Raw genomic sequence first — 17640 nt, forward strand, 5'->3', positions numbered from 1 at the left:
TGATCACCCAGGGAACCCTCCCCTTCCAGCACAGGGCTGCACTGCCCTCTGTCATTGTTTCAGGCTTAAATCAGTCAGGGGAAGTAAGGCAGCCAAGAGATTAGGAGATTTCTCGCATACAGAATGAGGACTCGGGCTATGTCAAAGCTGAGAGGTGAGTATCCATCACCCCCTTTTGCTATAGCCCCTAGTCCTTCCCTGGGGGCCCCCGTGATCATGTGTGTCTTAGATCATCCCTCCCTCAAGGAATCTTACCCATCATTGGGTAACCCATCATGCACTGGGGCCAGGCAGGGTGAAGTAAAAGAGACAGAGGCAGCACCCTTGCCGGGGAGATAAGCTTTGTCACCTTAGTGGTTTATGGTCTGAAGGTCACTCACTCAGCCTTAGTCATGGGGGATTACAGCTTCTGAAATCAGGCAGAGTGGTTCCCAACACACATTGTTTTCTTCATAAGACACATCACACCTTTCTTGCACGCAGGTATACTAGACAACATTTCAGGCTTGAGGACCATTCTTAAACAGCAAAATCACCAACAAAAAGAACAAAAATGCAAAAACTGTGGCACGAAATAGATCATGAGAGGGACACTCGTTTACAGCATGAGAGCTGGAACAAGGCACTGAGTGATTTTGTTCGACCTCAGCTCAGCTGGGAATAAGCACAAAGGCCCCACTCAGAATCTGGCCACCCTGAGAGCTCTTCAAGAATTGATTTTGGGGTTACAAATAAATTTTTGTGAGTAGACAAATTTGCAATTCAAAATCAGCAAGTAAAAAACATCAAATATACAGAATATATCTAGGTGCTAAAGCCTTTGCTTCTGTAACCCCCTTTAATCCTAACAAAACATCACATGAGAATGAGTTTCAGAGAGATTAAAAAGGTCACAGAGCTAGTGACTGAACTTCGGTTTTTCCTTCGTTTCAGGCAGACATGTAGTGGAATTCACACACACACACACACACACACACACACACACACACACACCCCTAGGGGGCCTTTTTAGTGTATTGTCCCGTGAGTTACAACACATGGGTTGTCTTTTCCAAACTACCACCATTACAGCATACAGAACAATTCCAACAGTCCAAAAATTTTCCTCAGGCTACCCTTTTGTGAATCCAGTTTCTGGATAATCCCTACTCCCAGCCTCAGACCCTGCTCCAGGCCACATTCCTTACTGTAGAGAACCTAAACCCGAAGGGGCGGCTCCAGGTTGAAAAACTTTTTATCCAATGGCTGTGATGGACTGCTTCCCCAACCCGTTGTGAACTCCCGCCCTGAGCCCAAAGCGTTCAGTTCAAGCTGAACATTTCTGGTTTACATTAGCATATTACCTGTTTAAATCTGTTGTCGGTACTTTAATTGGCTTCTGCCTTTATCTTTTTCAGTAGTAACTATCACAGTGACTTAAAATACTCATGCTTAACAAAAGTTGACCTCCTTGCCCCAAACTAGGCTGCGGAGCTGGGCTTTCCCCAATCTCAAGGTCCCCGGGTCTCCAAAAAGTGAGCAGATCGGTGAGGGCCTATCGGCCCCTAGGTGGAGCAATTCGCGAAGGCCTGGTGGCCCAGCAGCGCGCGCTCAGTGGGAGAGGACGCTGTGGAGAAGTGGAGCGGCTCCTCTCCATCTTGCGCCCAGATGCTGCGTGTCCTGACCAGCGCCCTGAGCCTAACGCGGCCCTGGAGGCCCCCTGGGGCCCGCAGCAGCGCCTCGGATGGAACGGCCCGGGACCCGGAGATCCAAGTGCGCGCCCTGGAGGGTCCGGACAAAGGCGAGTGCGCGCTTTCTGAGAGCACACGGGAGGCGGCTGGGGCGAGCCGGGGTAGAGCTGAGGACCTGGTGCCTGGTGCTGCTGCCCGGGCCGGGACGATGGTCAGCGCGTCCACTGCACGTAGAAAGACCGAGACCAGTAGTGGGTAGGAGGGTAGCTCAGTGCGTTTCAGGATTTGGTCCCAAATCTCCTGCATCCCATTCTAGACTCCCCGAGAGTGGGTGACTACCTTAGTGATCGCTACAACCTGAATTGAGGTGGAACTATGTCAGTATCCGTCCTCAGTCCCGGGTTCGGTGGCCTGGGAGGTGAGGAAGGGAAGAGGAGTCGCTCAGGCGTGGGACTAGGCACAAGCACCCACACCCCTGGAGCTTTAAAAGGCGTGATTGCCCTCCAAGGTCAAGGACTCGGGCAAGGGTCCAAGCAGGCGGAGGCGGCGAAGCCAATCCTGCTGGTCGTGCAGGGCCGGGACCCGGCCGGGAAGGAGGGAGGAGGGTGAGGGCAGAGGAGGACATGTCTCCTCCTGGAGGATTGGCTGGGCCGCTGTCGGCTAAATTTTGTGTCTAGCTGACCCAAAGGGGAGTATTTTGGTCTCTGCCAGAGGACACCTTCTATTGAGGTGTATTTATTTAGTTTTGTTTTGCTTTGCTGTTATCGTTACCCAGTCCGCTACGCCCTACCATCAAGTCGGGGCCGTTCTCTTTACTTTATCCCCAGTCCTATCCCCTCTTCCCCGTGTTTTCTGTAGCATTGCTTGTGTCAGGATTCTACCTTCGTTTCCTGGCCGGCTAGCTCAGTTTGGTTACAATGTCCTCTCTATGCGCCGAGTTTGCGGGTTCCTTCTCCCCGCCAGGGCACAAACAAGAATCAACCAATAAATACACTGGTTTTTCCCCACCCTGTCCCCGTCTTCCTTTGCTCCCTCTCCCTCTCAAATCAGTAAATTTTAAAAATGCTTAAAAGAATTTTACTCTATTTTTTTAAGATTTAAGTGTATGAAAGAGAACTTTTAAAAAAAAGATTTCAGTTATTTATTTTAGACAGAGGGGAAGAGAGGGAGAAAGAGAGGAAGAGAAACATCCACGTGTTCTCGCCTCTCATGCTCCCTCCCCGCCAACTGGGGACCTGGCCCTCAACCGAGGCATGTGCCCGGACTGGGAATTTGAAATGGTGACCTTTTGGTTCACAGGCCAGCACTCAGTCCACTGAGCCACACCAGCCAGGACTAAGAACTTTAATTTACACAGAGGACATTGGATTCTACATCTCTTATTTCCTCCCCCGCTCCTCATACTAACTTTTGAAGAGTTGCTTTGCTGTATGAATCTAGTTCCTTGCTCCCTACTGTGGCATACATTTTCCTGGTGTGTAACCCACGCTTTTCAAGGGCATGTAGGGGCTGCCAACATCCTACTACATCGCTTGAGGAAAACTCCTCTGGCCATGTGGGATTGCTGGGTCTTAGAGAATACCCGTTATTCTCATGCTCAGTTCACTGCCAAACTGGCAACAGTGCTCACCTTGAGATGGTTATGATTGTTCTCTCCACTTTACAAATTAGGAAACAGAGGCATAGAGAGGTTGGGCAATTTGAACCAGGTCTGATTTCAAAACCTGTGTTCTCAACTATCAAATAATCACTGCCTCTTCTGTACAAAACCCAGACTTGTACATCAGTAAAAAACATCATCTGGGGTCATAGACCTTGCCGATAGAACCTTATTATCCAGAAATAACAAGGGTCAGCAGACTAAGCCTCTTGCCCCTGCCTGAGGGCATTTAGAAAGTCACTGAGGGGCAGAGATAAGAAGAGTGGAGGAGGCCAGGAGGGGGAGACTCCCACACCAGAAACACCACCTCCCCACCCCACCCCCAAATGATTTGGGACCATTTGATGTTAGAAGTCACAGGCTCTGCCTTCCTATTGGACGGATGGCATCAGAGCGTAGTGACATTTTACCTGTTGTCCTTGAAAGTGAGATTGGCTTGCTAACCACTCTTCCCTCTTCTTTATGGCTCTACTCCAACTCCTCCCTTAGCAGGGTGTTCTCGTCTGCCACGCCTGACCCATTCATCTTTTCTCTCCCACCCCATGGGTTCCTTTTAAGCCGTCTCACCTGTGTGTTTTATTCTAGCTATGCCCCTGACTTGGGTCCTCTCCTTTCCTCCCTGCCTAAGTAAATCCTTCTGGAATTACCTACCACCTCTTACTGTCCCTTTACTTTCCATGTGTATGCCTCCCTCATAGGTTGTCTCCCTCATAGGTTGGTAGCTCTTTGAGAGTAAGGATTGCTAACTGGGTCCAGCTGTTACCGTAGGCAAAGTCTCTTCTTTTCTGGGCTTCAGTTTTCCCTTCTATATACAGTAAGGAGTTGTTAAGCCAGTTGGTCTCTGTATTACCTCCAGTGGTTTCTGCTGACTCCTGCACATACCACCAAGTCTGTGATCCAAGCCATCCTCACAGCAGTGACCCTGGCCAACCTTAGCTCTTAGAGTCTGCCCACAGTTCCTTGCCACATGACCCTCTCCATAGGTCCACTAGTTTCTCTCATGTGCACTAGCAAAACAGTCTGATATACATCATAACCTAACCACAAAAGTAACATGTCATCACCTTTGCCATATGATTGAAGCTAATCTTAGAAGTAATATTTGGTAACCTTAGCTGTGTTCTGTTGGTTAGAAGCACTTCTTAGGTCCTGCCCACACTTGAGGGAAGGGGATGCGAACAGAGGGTCCACTCGAGGGGTCTGTCTGCCACAATGACCTTGGACCTAGACTGTTTTCCTCAACCCCTCTGATATGGTTTCTCTGTATCCACCACAGTTCATCTTCCCCCAAGTTGCAACATTTTCTCTTCTGAAGCACCCAAGCTGGAAAGGACCATGAGGGACATAGGAGTCCCTCTGTGGGACCTCCAGACCTGCTGGACTCAGTGAACTCTTTGAAAATTTCTGAGGTGGTTAAGGAAGTCCACCTAGCCTGAATATTACAGTTCTCTGTCCTGGTTTCCTACAGTTTTCTAGCTAGGTGGATAAATAAATAAAATCTTTAAATGTTAAAACAAAGAAAAAAAGAAAAAATTGCATAGTCCATTTTCCACTATATCTCATTCCTGAAATGAAAATTTGTAAATATTCTCACCTTGCTCAAATGCTTCCATCTGTGAGCTGTCATCTGAAATCCTGTAAGTACTTCACGTACTTACCTTACTCAAGACCTCGTATTTTTTAAGATTTTTATTTTTATTTATTTTTAGAGAAAAGGGAAGGGAGGGAGACAAAGAGGGAGAGAAACAGCAATGTGTGGTTGCCACTTACACACCCCCTACTGGGGACCTGGCCTGAAACCCAAGCATGTTCCCTGAGTGGGAATTGGTGACCCTTTGGTTCCCTGGCCGGCATTCAATCCACTGAGCTACACCAGCCAAAGCAAGACCTCGTATTTTAATTTACTTGTATTAGGTTATAAGCACCTTGTGGGCAGGGAGTGTTACATAGCTATAACTCCCACAATTTCTTATGTATTATAATTGTTCAATAGATATGTAGGGTTTCTTTTTTACCACCAACACAGGATTTTACTTTCCGATTTTTTAGTTTGAGCCCTTGTACTGGGTGTGTAGTCATATCCCATTATGCTTTTTAAAACTCTCATTAGGTACTAATAAGATTAAACATCTTTTCATGTGCGTATTAGCCATTTGTATATCTTCTTTTGGGGAGTTGCTTTTTGTAAGAGTCGGGCTTTTTAAAAATTGATGTATAATTGACATATAACATTACATTAGTTTCAGGGGTACAACAACATGACTCGATATCTGGTACATTGTGAAATAACCACCACAGTAAGTCTGGTTAACATCCACCACCACATAGTTACACATTTTTTTTCCTTATTCTGCGAATTTTTAAGATCTACTTTCTTAGCAACTTTCAAATAAATAATACTATTAACCATAGTCACCATTACATTCCCTGAACTTATTTGTTATAGCTGTGTTTAGTAAATGAGTTAAGAATTTAAAAAGTTGGGTAGAAGAAAACCTAGAAAAGAAGTGCAGAGCAGTATCCGAGAGGAACGAGGGGCCAGGAGAATGTGGGACCACCAGGCAGATGCGTGTTACAGATATATATTAGTCACAACCCTCAGACACAGCACACTAACAGCGAACCCTAAAGTAAACTGTGGATGTTGGATGATAATAACACTTCCATGTCAGTTTGTCTCCTGTAACAAATGTACTGCTCTGGTGCAAGATGTTGATAGTGGGGGGTACTATGTGTGTATTGGGGAACAGCGGGTATGTGGGAACTCTGTACTTTCTGCTCACTTTTGCTGTGAACCTAAAACTGCTGTAAAAGAAAAAGAAAAAAGCAAAACAAAACAAAACAAAAAAATCTAAGTTTCTTTTTAAAAAGCCAAGGCAGAGAATGTTCAAGGAGGAACCTGTATATATGGTCGACAGTGAACTGTGCTAAGGCTGCGACCAGCATAGAAACTTATCCCTTAGTTAGTGATGTGGTCACTTGGGTGAGAACTGTTCCTGCTGAGTGAGAGGAGTGGGAGCTCCACTGGAGAAGGCTTAAGTGAGTGGAAGGCAAGAAAGTGATTTAAATAAGCACCGAACATTCTTTCAGGAAGCTTAGCTGTTGCTGGTGAAACATCGTCACAGGTAGGGCGAGTGTGTTAGTCTCTTGCCGAAGGCGACAGAATGTGAGTGAACTGGCTGGGTTTGGTCGGTAAGTTCCTGGGACAGCGGAACCTGCTGACTTGCCATGTGAGCATGCAGTCTGCAAAATCCAGGAAACCCTACCTGTCAAATGTCCCATGTTCCTTAATAAGTAGGTATTGAGGGAAAGGCAGCCTAGAGTCTGAAACTGAGGATTCTTAACAAGCTTTTAAAAGACACATCAAGTTTTTTAAAGTTTGCAAGTCTAAACTGCAATGTTTAGTGACAGGCACTTGGGTGATGAAATGCATGGAAGTGATGCCTAAAAGTCAAGGGCGTTGTTACTTTTGAAGCTGAGGAGGGGGCTATGACAGAGAGCACGTGAGGGTTTTCTGGGTGGTGCTCACAAAGGTGTTGGCTTATTATAACTTACTGAACTCTAAAGGAGGAAGTCTGGCTGCGAAGGGAATAACATGGAGTGAGCTGAGAAAGTGAAGGGAAAGGGGGTGTGTGTGTAACAATGGCAGAGGCAGGCAGGAGCCACTGTGGTGGTAATTCTTGTCTGTCTCCCCATGTTCTCTAGAGTTCACAAGCCCTTCACTTCTTTGGTGAGACAGAAAGGGTGAGGGTTAGTCTGTCTATTCTACAGGCAGGAAAACTGAGGCCTGGGAATGTGTGATTTTCCCAAGTCACACTGCTGCTCAGGGGCAGGGCTGCCCAAGCCCCAGCCCAGGAGTGAGTAGGCCAGCTGACTCACCCATGGTTGCTCGGTCCACTGCAGGAATCACCGAGATTATAATGAACAGACCGCGTGCTCGCAACGCCCTGGGAAACGTCTTCGTCAGTGAGGTGAGAAAGGGCGGACACCAGGGTGGGTTGGGGCTGGGGTGGCCCATATCTGACAGGGTCTCCTCCGCAGCTGCTGGAAGCTCTGGCTCAGCTGCGGGAAGACCAGCAAGTGCGTGTCCTGCTCTTCAGAAGTGGAGTGAAGGGTGTGTTCTGTGCAGGTGGGTTCCTCCCCTCCCCCCACCCCAGAGCTCATCAGGGCTCCCACCAGCCTGCAGGGGTTGGGAAGGAGGACTTAGGTCAGCTCTAGCATAGGACTTACTACTCCCATTTTACAGATGCAAAATCAAGACTCAAGTAAAATTCCTGGCCTAAAGGTTACATAGCCAGTAAGAGGTATAATAGAATTCAATTTGAACTTGGCCTCTCTGACCCCTAAATCCTTATTCTTCCCACTATACCATGCTGTGTTCTGGCCCTTTACTGAGGAAATAAGGAGACTGAATAAAGACAGTCATAGGGTCAGTGGCCAAGATGGAACTCTGTGCCCGTTGCCCTGTCCTGTCACCAAAGCCTTCCACTCTCCTGGCACCACTTGGTCCTCAGAACAGAGCAAGTACAATGAACTTCTGTTTCAAAGAAATACCACACACCACACCCCAGGCCCACAAGAAGCAAGTCAGCAAGAGCTGAGCTGAGCTGAGCTAAGGACCCATGCTGGGATGGTTGGGGAGAAGGTCATGGGGGTCACTGGGGAGGTGGGGAAGTGGTCCATTCCATTGTTGTCTATCCTTCCATTGTTGGAGGGATAGGATGGGAGGAATATGATTTTCAGGAGTTTTCAAGGGGATGGGGCTCAGTCCCTAGATCTGACCTGTTGGAATCTTGGTGCCCTGGAGTCTGCCCTGCAGGGCAAGGAGGCAGACCAGTCGGCCTGCCCCAACTGCCCCAGCTGAGGTGCTCATCTTACCCTGGTCTCTTCCTTTACCTCCATCTCTGTCTGACCTCCTCTATCAAGGTCATTTCCTGCCCCTGTGGGCGCCATTCCTTACTACCCCAGATTAGCAGGCTGCCAGAGGTCTGGGTCTGCTCCCAACTTGCTCTGGAAACCTGGGTTAGTCCCTGCCCCTTCCTGGGAACTCAGTCTCCCCATCTGTCATTGAGGGGCTGGAACTAATCAAAGATTTCCAAGGGCTCCGCCAGGTCAGACTTGGTATAGTCTAGGACTTGAAAGACTACATTCTCCTTCTACTCTCACCTCAGCCTCCTACCATCTGACCTGTGATGAGCTCACCAGAGTCACTGTTCTTACCAATGTCCCTGCCCACCTCCGATCTACTTTCTGTTTCTATGAATTTGCCCATTCTCGGTACTCATACCAGTGGAGTCACACATTTGTCCTTTTATGTCTGACTTATTTTACTTAGCATAGTGTCCTAAAGGTTCATCCATGTTGGAGCACGAATCAGAATGTCATTCCTTTTCCTGGCTCAATAATATTCCATTGTACATATACACATTTTGTTCTTCCATCCATTGTTGGACACCATATTGTTCACACCTTTTGGCTACTGTGAATAATGCCGCTATGAACATTAGTGTGCAAGGATCTGTTTGAGTCCTTACTCTCCATTCTTTTGGGTGTATCCTTAGGAGTAGATCATAGTAATTTTACATTTAACTTTCCTGAGAAACCACCAAAAGGCTTTTCCACAGCAGCTGCATCATTTTATAATCCCACCAGGGTTCTCCACATCCAACTTCTTTTCTGCTGTTGTGGTTTATAAGAGCCATCCTAACGGGTGCGGAAAGTTAACTCATTGTGATTTTCATTTGCAATTTGCATCTCCCTAATGACTGATGACTAAGCACCTTTTCATGTGCTTACTGGCCATCTGCATATCTTCTTTGGAGAAGTCTACTCAAGTCTTTGTCCACTGGCGGGGCGGGGTTGGGGGGGGGGGCGGTTGTGGTTGAGTTGTAGGTCTTTATGTGCCCTAGTTATTAGTCCCTTATCAGATAATGTGATTCACCAATATTTTCTTTCATTCTGTTTGCTGTCTTTTCACTCCCTGATAGTGTCCTTTGACGCATGCAATTTCTGTATTTCAATGAGGTCCAATTTTCCTTTCTGTTGTGGGACCCTCTCGTTTTTGATCCCCTCCCCCCTTCCCTCCCTGGCTTCCTTGACCAGTGCTTCCATGTGTTTCTCCTTCCTCTCTTGCTGCTCCTCCTCAGGTGTCCTTTGCTGGATCCTCTAACAGCCTGGGACTTGGTAATGGGTTATTCCCCAGGGACTGTCACCAATCCCTCACTTGCAGGTGCAGACCTGAAGGAGCGGGAGCAGATGAATGAGGCTGAGGTGGGGGCCTGTGTCCAGCGGCTCCGAGGCCTGATGAATGAGATTGGTGAGGGTCCTGGAAGGGGGTGGAGGAGGACACTCAGGGGCCCTGCTGATTGAAGCCCCACCCACCATCCTCTACTCTAAAGAGAGGACAGTGTCTGATGAGCTCTGTGGAGAGACTAATGACTCTCCCAGGGAGGATGGGCACAAGGAATTCTACGAGGAGGAGGGTGGCAAGGGGGTATAGAAGGCATTTCCTTCACAGGGGGCTCTTGCTCCTCAGCCTTAGTGCCCTGCTGGTTTTGACACCTACCTCCCATGTGATGACCTCAGCATTCAAGCCTGGCTATTCCAGAGGTGCAAAGTTTCATCAAACATGCTTTCAGGCTTTGACAGTTGTTCCTTTAGCCTAGAATATCCCTTCTTGGCCACCTGAACTTTTTACTCATCATTTAAGGCCACCTCCTCCAGGAAGCCTTCCCTGACCCATCCTCCAAGCTTCCTTTAACAGCACTGATCACCCTGGGTCTGTTTTCCCCGTGTCTGATTCAATTCTGTGTTCCCAGCACCCAGCACAGGGCTTGGCATACAGAAAAGAAGGGTGAGTAGAGTGACCAGCCCAGAGTATCCAGCAGGAGAGCGGGCCAGAGAGGGGGCCTGAGCAGGGATCACCCAGCCCATCTCCCCACTCTGGTTCCTAAGCTGGTCCCGTAAATTTCCCTGTTGGAAAAACTAACTTCTAAAATAACCTGGCTGAGGTACCAGGTGAGGCCCTCTGTCCCAACCAGCTAGCCCCTCTCCAATCGTGGGTCCCTGTGCTGCTCTTGCCACAGCCCCACATGCTGAGCCCATTTTCATCTCCACAGCGGCCTTCCCTGCACCCACCATTGCTGCTATGGATGGGACTGCCTTGGGTGGAGGCCTGGAACTTGCCCTGGCTTGTGACCTCCGAGTGGCAGGTACTGGGTGGAGGAGAGGTGGGATAGGGTGGGAAGGAAAGGGTGAGTAAAACAGGGTATCTGGAGATTGTATGAAGTCAGCCACTGCTGTTGGCTATCTAACCAACAGCAGATTTAAAGGCCAAGGTGATAGACACAGAGGGAGTGAAGGGGGGAAGCTGGTTCCCCTCCTGGCCAAGCCCCTGACTGCTGTGGTACTGATCACCTCAGCAGCAGCTTCCCTCATCTCCAGAGTGCTCCCACCAACCTCAGAGCCACTGCTGCCAGAACAGAACAAAGAGCACAGAGAGGGTGGGTGAGGACAAGATGAGTTATTTAACCTTCCAGTTGTATCCAAGCCAGCTTTCCTTATCATGATTTGACCAAAATGAGCCACTGGAGCAGAGTCCCAGCCCAGCTAAACACAAACATGCCCAGGCAGGAGCACTGCCCTCTGGTTCATTGTTCCAGGCAACTGAGCTTTGAAGAGTGGAGGGAGGGGATGAAGAAGGTACCTGATTACATTTTTAACCTTACTGACTTGGTGGTTAGGTGGGAGCTCTTGAAGGCTGTTAGAAAAAAAGTCCATCACAGTGCTGCCTCTTCCCCTAGTGCTTTCTCCTGCCATGCCAGGACATTAAAAAATGTGTGACTCCAGCCAGAGGTAGCTCATCTATACAATGCACGTCAAGAGAAGGCATCAAAATACCTGGCCAGGTCATAGCCCCAACTCTGCTTCTCCCCTTCTCCATGTTGAAGATAACTAACTTGTAGGGTTTGGGCAATAGGAGAGAGTGAGTGTAAAACACCTCATAGGCAGGAGTGGTGGCCATTCCCACACTGCGTGGTTCAGATGGCCAGAGGGAACTCAGGAGAAAAGCCTGTGGGGTGGAACACCAAGGAGGGCTTCTCAGAGGAAGCAGAACTATGAAGAAGGATGTGGACAGAACACAGGGAAAGTTCAGGCTGATGGAAAACTGGGAGGAATAACTGTGGTGGGAGGCAGAGCTAAGTTGCATGAGAGAGAGAATGCATTAACCCACAAATAGGTATTGGGCATTTTCCAGGAGCCCCCTCCTTGTTCCATCACCATTACCTCATTTGATCCTTAGCAGCTCTTTGAAGCAGGCCAAAAAGGGGCAGTCATCTTTTTTTCCACCTATGAGGCTCAGAAAGGGTGAGAGACTTGCCTGGTGATGCACACCCCCAACCCCCCACACTGGTCCGGGTGGCAGGATGAGGGCCTGGGCCTCCTGACCTCCAGGCCAGGGCTCTTCCAAAGGCAGTGGCCAGGCCATGATGGAAGTAGTTGGCTGAAGGGGTGAGCAGAGCCCAGAGGTGGGTGTCACTTCTCCCTAAGGACTGGCATTTGAGGAGTGGGGCTTCACTGTTTACACAGCTTCCTCTGCTGTCATGGGGCTGATCGAGACCACCCGAGGGCTCCTCCCAGGAGCAGGTAACATCACCCACAGCACCCATCCTCTTCTACCTGCACAATTCCTCTATCCAAAGTACTTCCCGGCTTTCCTCTTTTGCCCTGTTTTCTGGGCTCTGCCCTTCTATCCTAACTCAGTCTCCTGAGAAGAAGTCTTGGCTGACTCCCAGCCTGGGCCTTCTCTGGGCTCCCACTTCCCATGCTGACTTACTACCCCTATTCCGTCCCGGCAGGAGGGACTCAGAGGCTGCCTCGATGCCTGGGGGTGGCCCTGGCAAAGGAGCTCATCTTCACTGGCCGACGACTAAGTGGGGTGCAGGCCCAGGCCCTGGGGCTGGTGAATCACGCTGTGACCCAGAACAAGGAGGGCAATGCAGCCTACCACCGGGCACGAGAACTGGCCCAGGAGATCCTGCCCCAGGTGTGGTGGCAGCCCAGCACAGGAGGGAGGGCTGTGCCATGGGGGACATAGGTGTGGGGAGGCTGGGCCATGCCACAGGGCCATGCAAGACCCACTCACCACTTATAAAATCCACCCTTTCTGGAGTTTGTATCCATTTAGCCATCCAGCAAACAAAATTAAATCAAATTTTAGGTTAAAATGAAAACTGAATTCTGAGGGACTAGAATCAAATCTTCAGAATAGCGCTGTCCATGAGAAATTTCTGAGATGTCAGAAATGTTCTACTACACTTGTGCTGTCCCTAAGGCTGCCTCTAGCCACATGCAGTTATTTAAATGTAATTTAAAAATTTGCTTTCTCACTGGCACTCCCCACATTTCAAATGCTAATAGCTACATGTGGCTAGTGGCCACTATACTGGACAGAACAATGAGTCCCCAAAACTAAAAAAGCAAGATAAAGAACCGTAAGCCCATCTTCTGGCCATACAGCACGGTGGGGAAATTCTTGGAGGGTGTCATGTAGGACATTAGTTAGGGCTCATTTTTTAAGTCCTCGAAGAGCCTCTGAGCAAATCCTCGGAAAAGGTTCAGAGAATGCGGGATTGGGTGAAGGCTCTGCCTAGGTGCAGCACTAGCGGCTGCCGGGCCCAAAGCCTTCAGCAGGACGCCTGGCTCTGAGTGACATGAGAGCCTCTACCAGCTTCTCATGTTCCAACACAACCCAAAGGTAGGTCCCAAGTTTCCGTTAAGGTAAGAAAGCAGCTAAATGGAGCCAGGTTTTACTAATTTATTATAAATATTGACTTAGCCCACATGGAGCATCTCCACCCATCAGACACAATCCTAGTGTGTCCATGACCAGAACAACCCAGCTAAGCTGATTGTCTTCACTCTGTGTGTGGTATGAGAGACCCAAAAAGCTTAGGTGACTTGCTCATCAGGGTCACCAAAAAATGACTGCAATACAGAGAGACAATACTGGTATTTTGGCATTTATTTTGCATAATACAAAAACTACATACAATATAAAAACTAGTGTTTTATTCTCAAGAGTACAGAATATGTACAAAATTTCAAAAACTGAAACTATTACATTTCAAATATGAAGTTTTACAAACATTACAAAACAAAAAGTGTAAATCTATAAAATTGTTATCCATACATCATTTTAATACTAACAGAACAGTATGAATTGGGAGGGGTAAAAAATTGTTTGAATTATTAATCATGAAAATAAGTATTTTACTTTGGAAAAAATTTCAGTTCTCCTGTTTAAATAATCCTACCTCTTTTTATTTATAAGTTTGAGGTCTTCCTTGAGGGCAGGGACTATAACTTTTAAAAACTGATAGTGAGTTTGGTTTAAAAGAAAGCATGTTTTGTCTTCTTTGTTTCATCACATATAAATGGAGAGTCCGAAGGTGTTGCCAGGACTGCTCTAATGCTGTCAGATTTCTATTACACTCAGTCACAAATTATCTGGACCAACACAAACCTGACTGACTCAAGGTAGTGGCTGACTGCACTTTCACAGAGGGGCCTGCCTACCAAGACTTGTAGACTGGAGGATTTATGTCTTTCTGCAAAAACTGTGTGACTGGATCTTTGAACTTGATCTCAAAAGGATTCTGATTTCAGATTTTTAGTATACTGAAATAACAGTATTCCACTAATGTACGTACTAGTATTTCAGTACTTGAAAGCAGCTTTGCACTCCAGAACACCAGCATAGCAAAAACTAGCACCACAGTCACTAACCCATGCCGGACCATTTGATATAACCTAAATACAAATCTTCAACTTCCAGCAATTGCTGGATAGGTGGGTGCTAGGGATGGTGTGGTAGATGGCTTCCCTCCAGTGGACAAACCACCAAGATTAGGGAGTCAAATGGTTCCAGATATTAGGGCTCAAAAAAGATTTTTAATAAATGCAAGGCCTGCAACTTACCACTCAGATTTTCCCTCTAGAGTAACTAACTACTCATTATGCTTTAAAATATGGATGTTTTTTACTTGAACATAATGTGGCCATAGTGTGTGTGACTCACTTCATAATTCCAAATAACATGAAATTATTAGATTTCTCATAGATATATCTTTATACTCAGAAACATAAATATACTAACACAGGGAGGGGAAAAAGTAGGTTTACAGTTGTGAGTACATGAAACAGTTTATTCTTGCATTATTTATCATTATTATTGCTATTTTGTATTCTTTTGATTTATAGTTTAGGTAATGATGGCTGGTAATTTAACCTACTTTTGCCCACCCCCATCAGCACTGATCCCCTCAACCAAGCTTTTCCTTTTCCCTAGGCCCCCATTGCTGTGCGGCTGGGCAAAGTGGCCATTGACCGAGGAATGGAGGTAAGAGGGCCCTGGTCAGACCTGGACCCACTGAAGCCAGTGGGGTGGCTGGGAGGCAGAGCTCTCACGGCTCACCACTCTGACAGCACAGCTGGAAAGGACTCAGGAACTGCACTCTTCTTATAACAACACACTTCAAAGCTGACTCTCCCTTTTTGTGCCTTAGTTTACCCATCTACAAAATGTAAAGTTTGGCCAAGGGGATAGTCCAGATTACATCCTCATCTTTTTCCCTTGGAGAGTAGGAAACAGGTTCAGAAAGGGTAAACAACTCATCCAGGGACACAGAGCAACTAATAAAAACCAGGTCTGTGTAGCTCCCAGTCCATGTTCTTGGGTTTATGCTGATGGTCAGTAGTGTGGCCTTAAGGACAGGAATCAGTGTGGAGTCTTGGGTGCAACTAATCCACCCTTACACATCAACTGACTTAATCATACATCACACACTGAATCTAGAGCTGAGCCAGACATTGGGACAGAGATAAGTCAAATATGGCCACTGCCCCCAGGGTGGGGAGGGGGACAGACACAGACCCAGATCACTAATAAAAGGTCAGGGGTACCAGATAGACACCCTGGAAAGGTTAGAGCTGCACTGTCCCACTGGGTAGGGCTGAGTTAGAGAAGATTTTCTAGAGTTGGGACTTGGGAAGGATGAGAGAATTCCAGAAAAAAGGGAAAAGTATGAGCAAAAGCACAGAGGCGACTTGACTGAAGGGGAGGAAGTGGTGCGACAACAAAGCATGGAGGTCAGGGGCATGGGCTCTGGTGTGGGGCTGTCTGGGCTCAAAGACCTGTTTTTCTACATACTGCTATGACAGACAAATTCCATCACCTTTCCATGCTACAGATTTCTGAACTGCAGAGTAGGGATAGTAACCCTTGCATTGAGTTTACATACATGCAGTACTTCTCTTAGAACAGTACTTGTTAAGCAGTAGTAATAGTAACCTGGGCAGTCAGTGGAGGCTGGGAAGTTGCCAGGGGCCAGGTCATGAAGGCCCAGGGCTTTATTCCTAAGAGCAAGGGAAAGCCTGCAGAGTTCATTAATGGGGGTGGTGACAGGAGGCACGGTGAGGCAGCCCACGGAGAGAACACTGGCTGTGCAAGCACAGCTCATGCATGCCCTCCTCAGTTTGAAGGGCTGTGTGCAACCCACCCCACTGTTCTCACAGCCCCCACTTGACCCAGCACTGTTTAGTCAGTTACGGTGTTCCCTCTCTGGGCAGGGAACTCCTTAGCATCATCATCGCTGCTCATGACTGGCATACAGGAAGCCTCAGTAATTCTTTGCTGGAGGAATCCACAAAGCAGTTGGGAATAGTATAAACAGAAGGGCAGCTGGCTCTAGTGCAGATGGAGGTGGACAAGGTCAGACTGATCCAGGTACTGCCTTTTTTCTCACAGGTGGACATAGCATCAGGGATGGCCATTGAAGGGATATGCTATGCCCAGGTACGTGGTTACTGCCAATCAGTCCATGCATGCTTGTAAGCAGGGGTTGGGCCCTTGTGCAATACATGACCAATTTAGCAGGTTCCTACCAACCCAATGGGTCTTGCTCTATACTACTTGCTCCTCACAATCAGCCTGGGGTGATCCCAGAGGAACCACATTGCTTCCCTCTGGGACTGTTTTTTCTGCCATCTAATGGTACTTGGGAGAGTTGGGATGTCAAGGCCTTGGTTACTATAGCCTGCAGGCTATGCGTTTGATTGTGGGGTGATCAACCTAGGGCTGACCTAGTTAGCCCTGACTCCTGGGTGAGTCAAAATACTAACCTCCAGGTCAACAAGTAACCAAAACACTATTAAATGCGGGGTGAGGGGGAGCATCCTGGGACTTGCAGGGCCTGGTGTAGATTCAAAGCCAGATTTCTTACTGCAAAGCCTCATCAGACTACTGCAGGAGACTGTCAGTTCTTTGGAGGCATGTAAGCAGCATGCAAGTGGAGGCTGTAACCATAAGAGGCGGCCTGCCTTCTCTAGGAGACTAAGGAGCCACTGAGGCCCATACCTTGGCATGGCCCAACACCGGAGCCTGCAGACAATGGCAAGACTTGTCAGGGACTGGACGAACTTAAGCAAATCTTCATGTTCTCTGGCCCTGCTCCCTCACAAACTAGTATTCTGTTGTTTCAGAACATCCCCACCCAGGACCGGCTAGAGGGCATGGCAGCCTTCAGGGAGAAACGACCCCCAAGATTTGTGGGCAAGTGACTCCCACTTAATCTCTAACATGGGAGATGCATACCTTGAAGTGCAGGATCCAAAAGGAAAATTTACAGCGTGACTGCCCTCATTATTTCACCTCTCTGGGCTTCGATTTCCTCACAAGGACAATGACGGATATAAAACAATTGATATGGTGCCTGGTACTAAGGTGCTGACCATGCCAAAGACCACTACCTTCATCATTCATCCTGGCTAGCTAATAACTGGGGTCATGTTTGCTTGGAGAATACCTGTCTCCCTATTTGAATGATAAACTAAGAATTAAAATGGACTCCTCTGGGTTTTTGTATTGTTGGCTCTCAGGCCTGACCTCTGCCTTTAAGTTATAAGGTACTCACCAGAAATGGCAAGAGGTTGTAAGATTCCTACCCCCCACCCCGGTTTCTAACTGTGCAGTTGAGGTCATAAAAAAACCCTGATAGGTGAGTAGGTGCCAGCAATCAGGCTGCAGATTCCAGCTCTCTGCCAATTACTCACTGTGTGCCACAGCTTCCTCATCTTCAAAATGAAACTGTTGTGAGGATCTTTTTAAAAGTAAAATGCCTCATGTTCAATATATGAGTTATTAATGTGTAGTGTTCTTGTGAGAACCGAATGAAAGCATTGCTGTGAAAACCTTTTGTAAACTACAGGGTGGCAGGCCAATCTCTGCAGGTGCACGACACACTGAGAAAC

The 17640-nt window shown here is 47.7% G+C and overlaps 1 protein-coding gene across 1 annotated transcript; it reads left to right on the forward strand.

The window, feature by feature from the left end:
• Positions 1–1351: 1351 nt before the first annotated feature.
• Positions 1352–17521, forward strand: ECHDC2 (enoyl-CoA hydratase domain containing 2). Its single transcript, XM_045856613.1, has 10 exons — positions 1352–1780; positions 7234–7301; positions 7372–7459; positions 9560–9646; positions 10449–10541; positions 11920–11976; positions 12189–12376; positions 14681–14731; positions 16139–16186; positions 16873–17521. The coding sequence occupies exons 1-10, from the start codon at positions 1648–1650 to the stop codon at positions 16948–16950; spliced, it is 891 nt and encodes a 296-aa protein (XP_045712569.1). The 5' UTR covers positions 1352–1647; the 3' UTR covers positions 16951–17521.
• Positions 17522–17640: the final 119 nt, after the last annotated feature.

Source organism: Phyllostomus hastatus, unplaced genomic scaffold, assembly GCF_019186645.2.
Source record: "Phyllostomus hastatus isolate PE091 unplaced genomic scaffold, TTU_PhHast_1.1 phas_contig_147, whole genome shotgun sequence".
NCBI classification, from domain to species: Eukaryota; Metazoa; Chordata; class Mammalia; order Chiroptera; family Phyllostomidae; genus Phyllostomus; species Phyllostomus hastatus.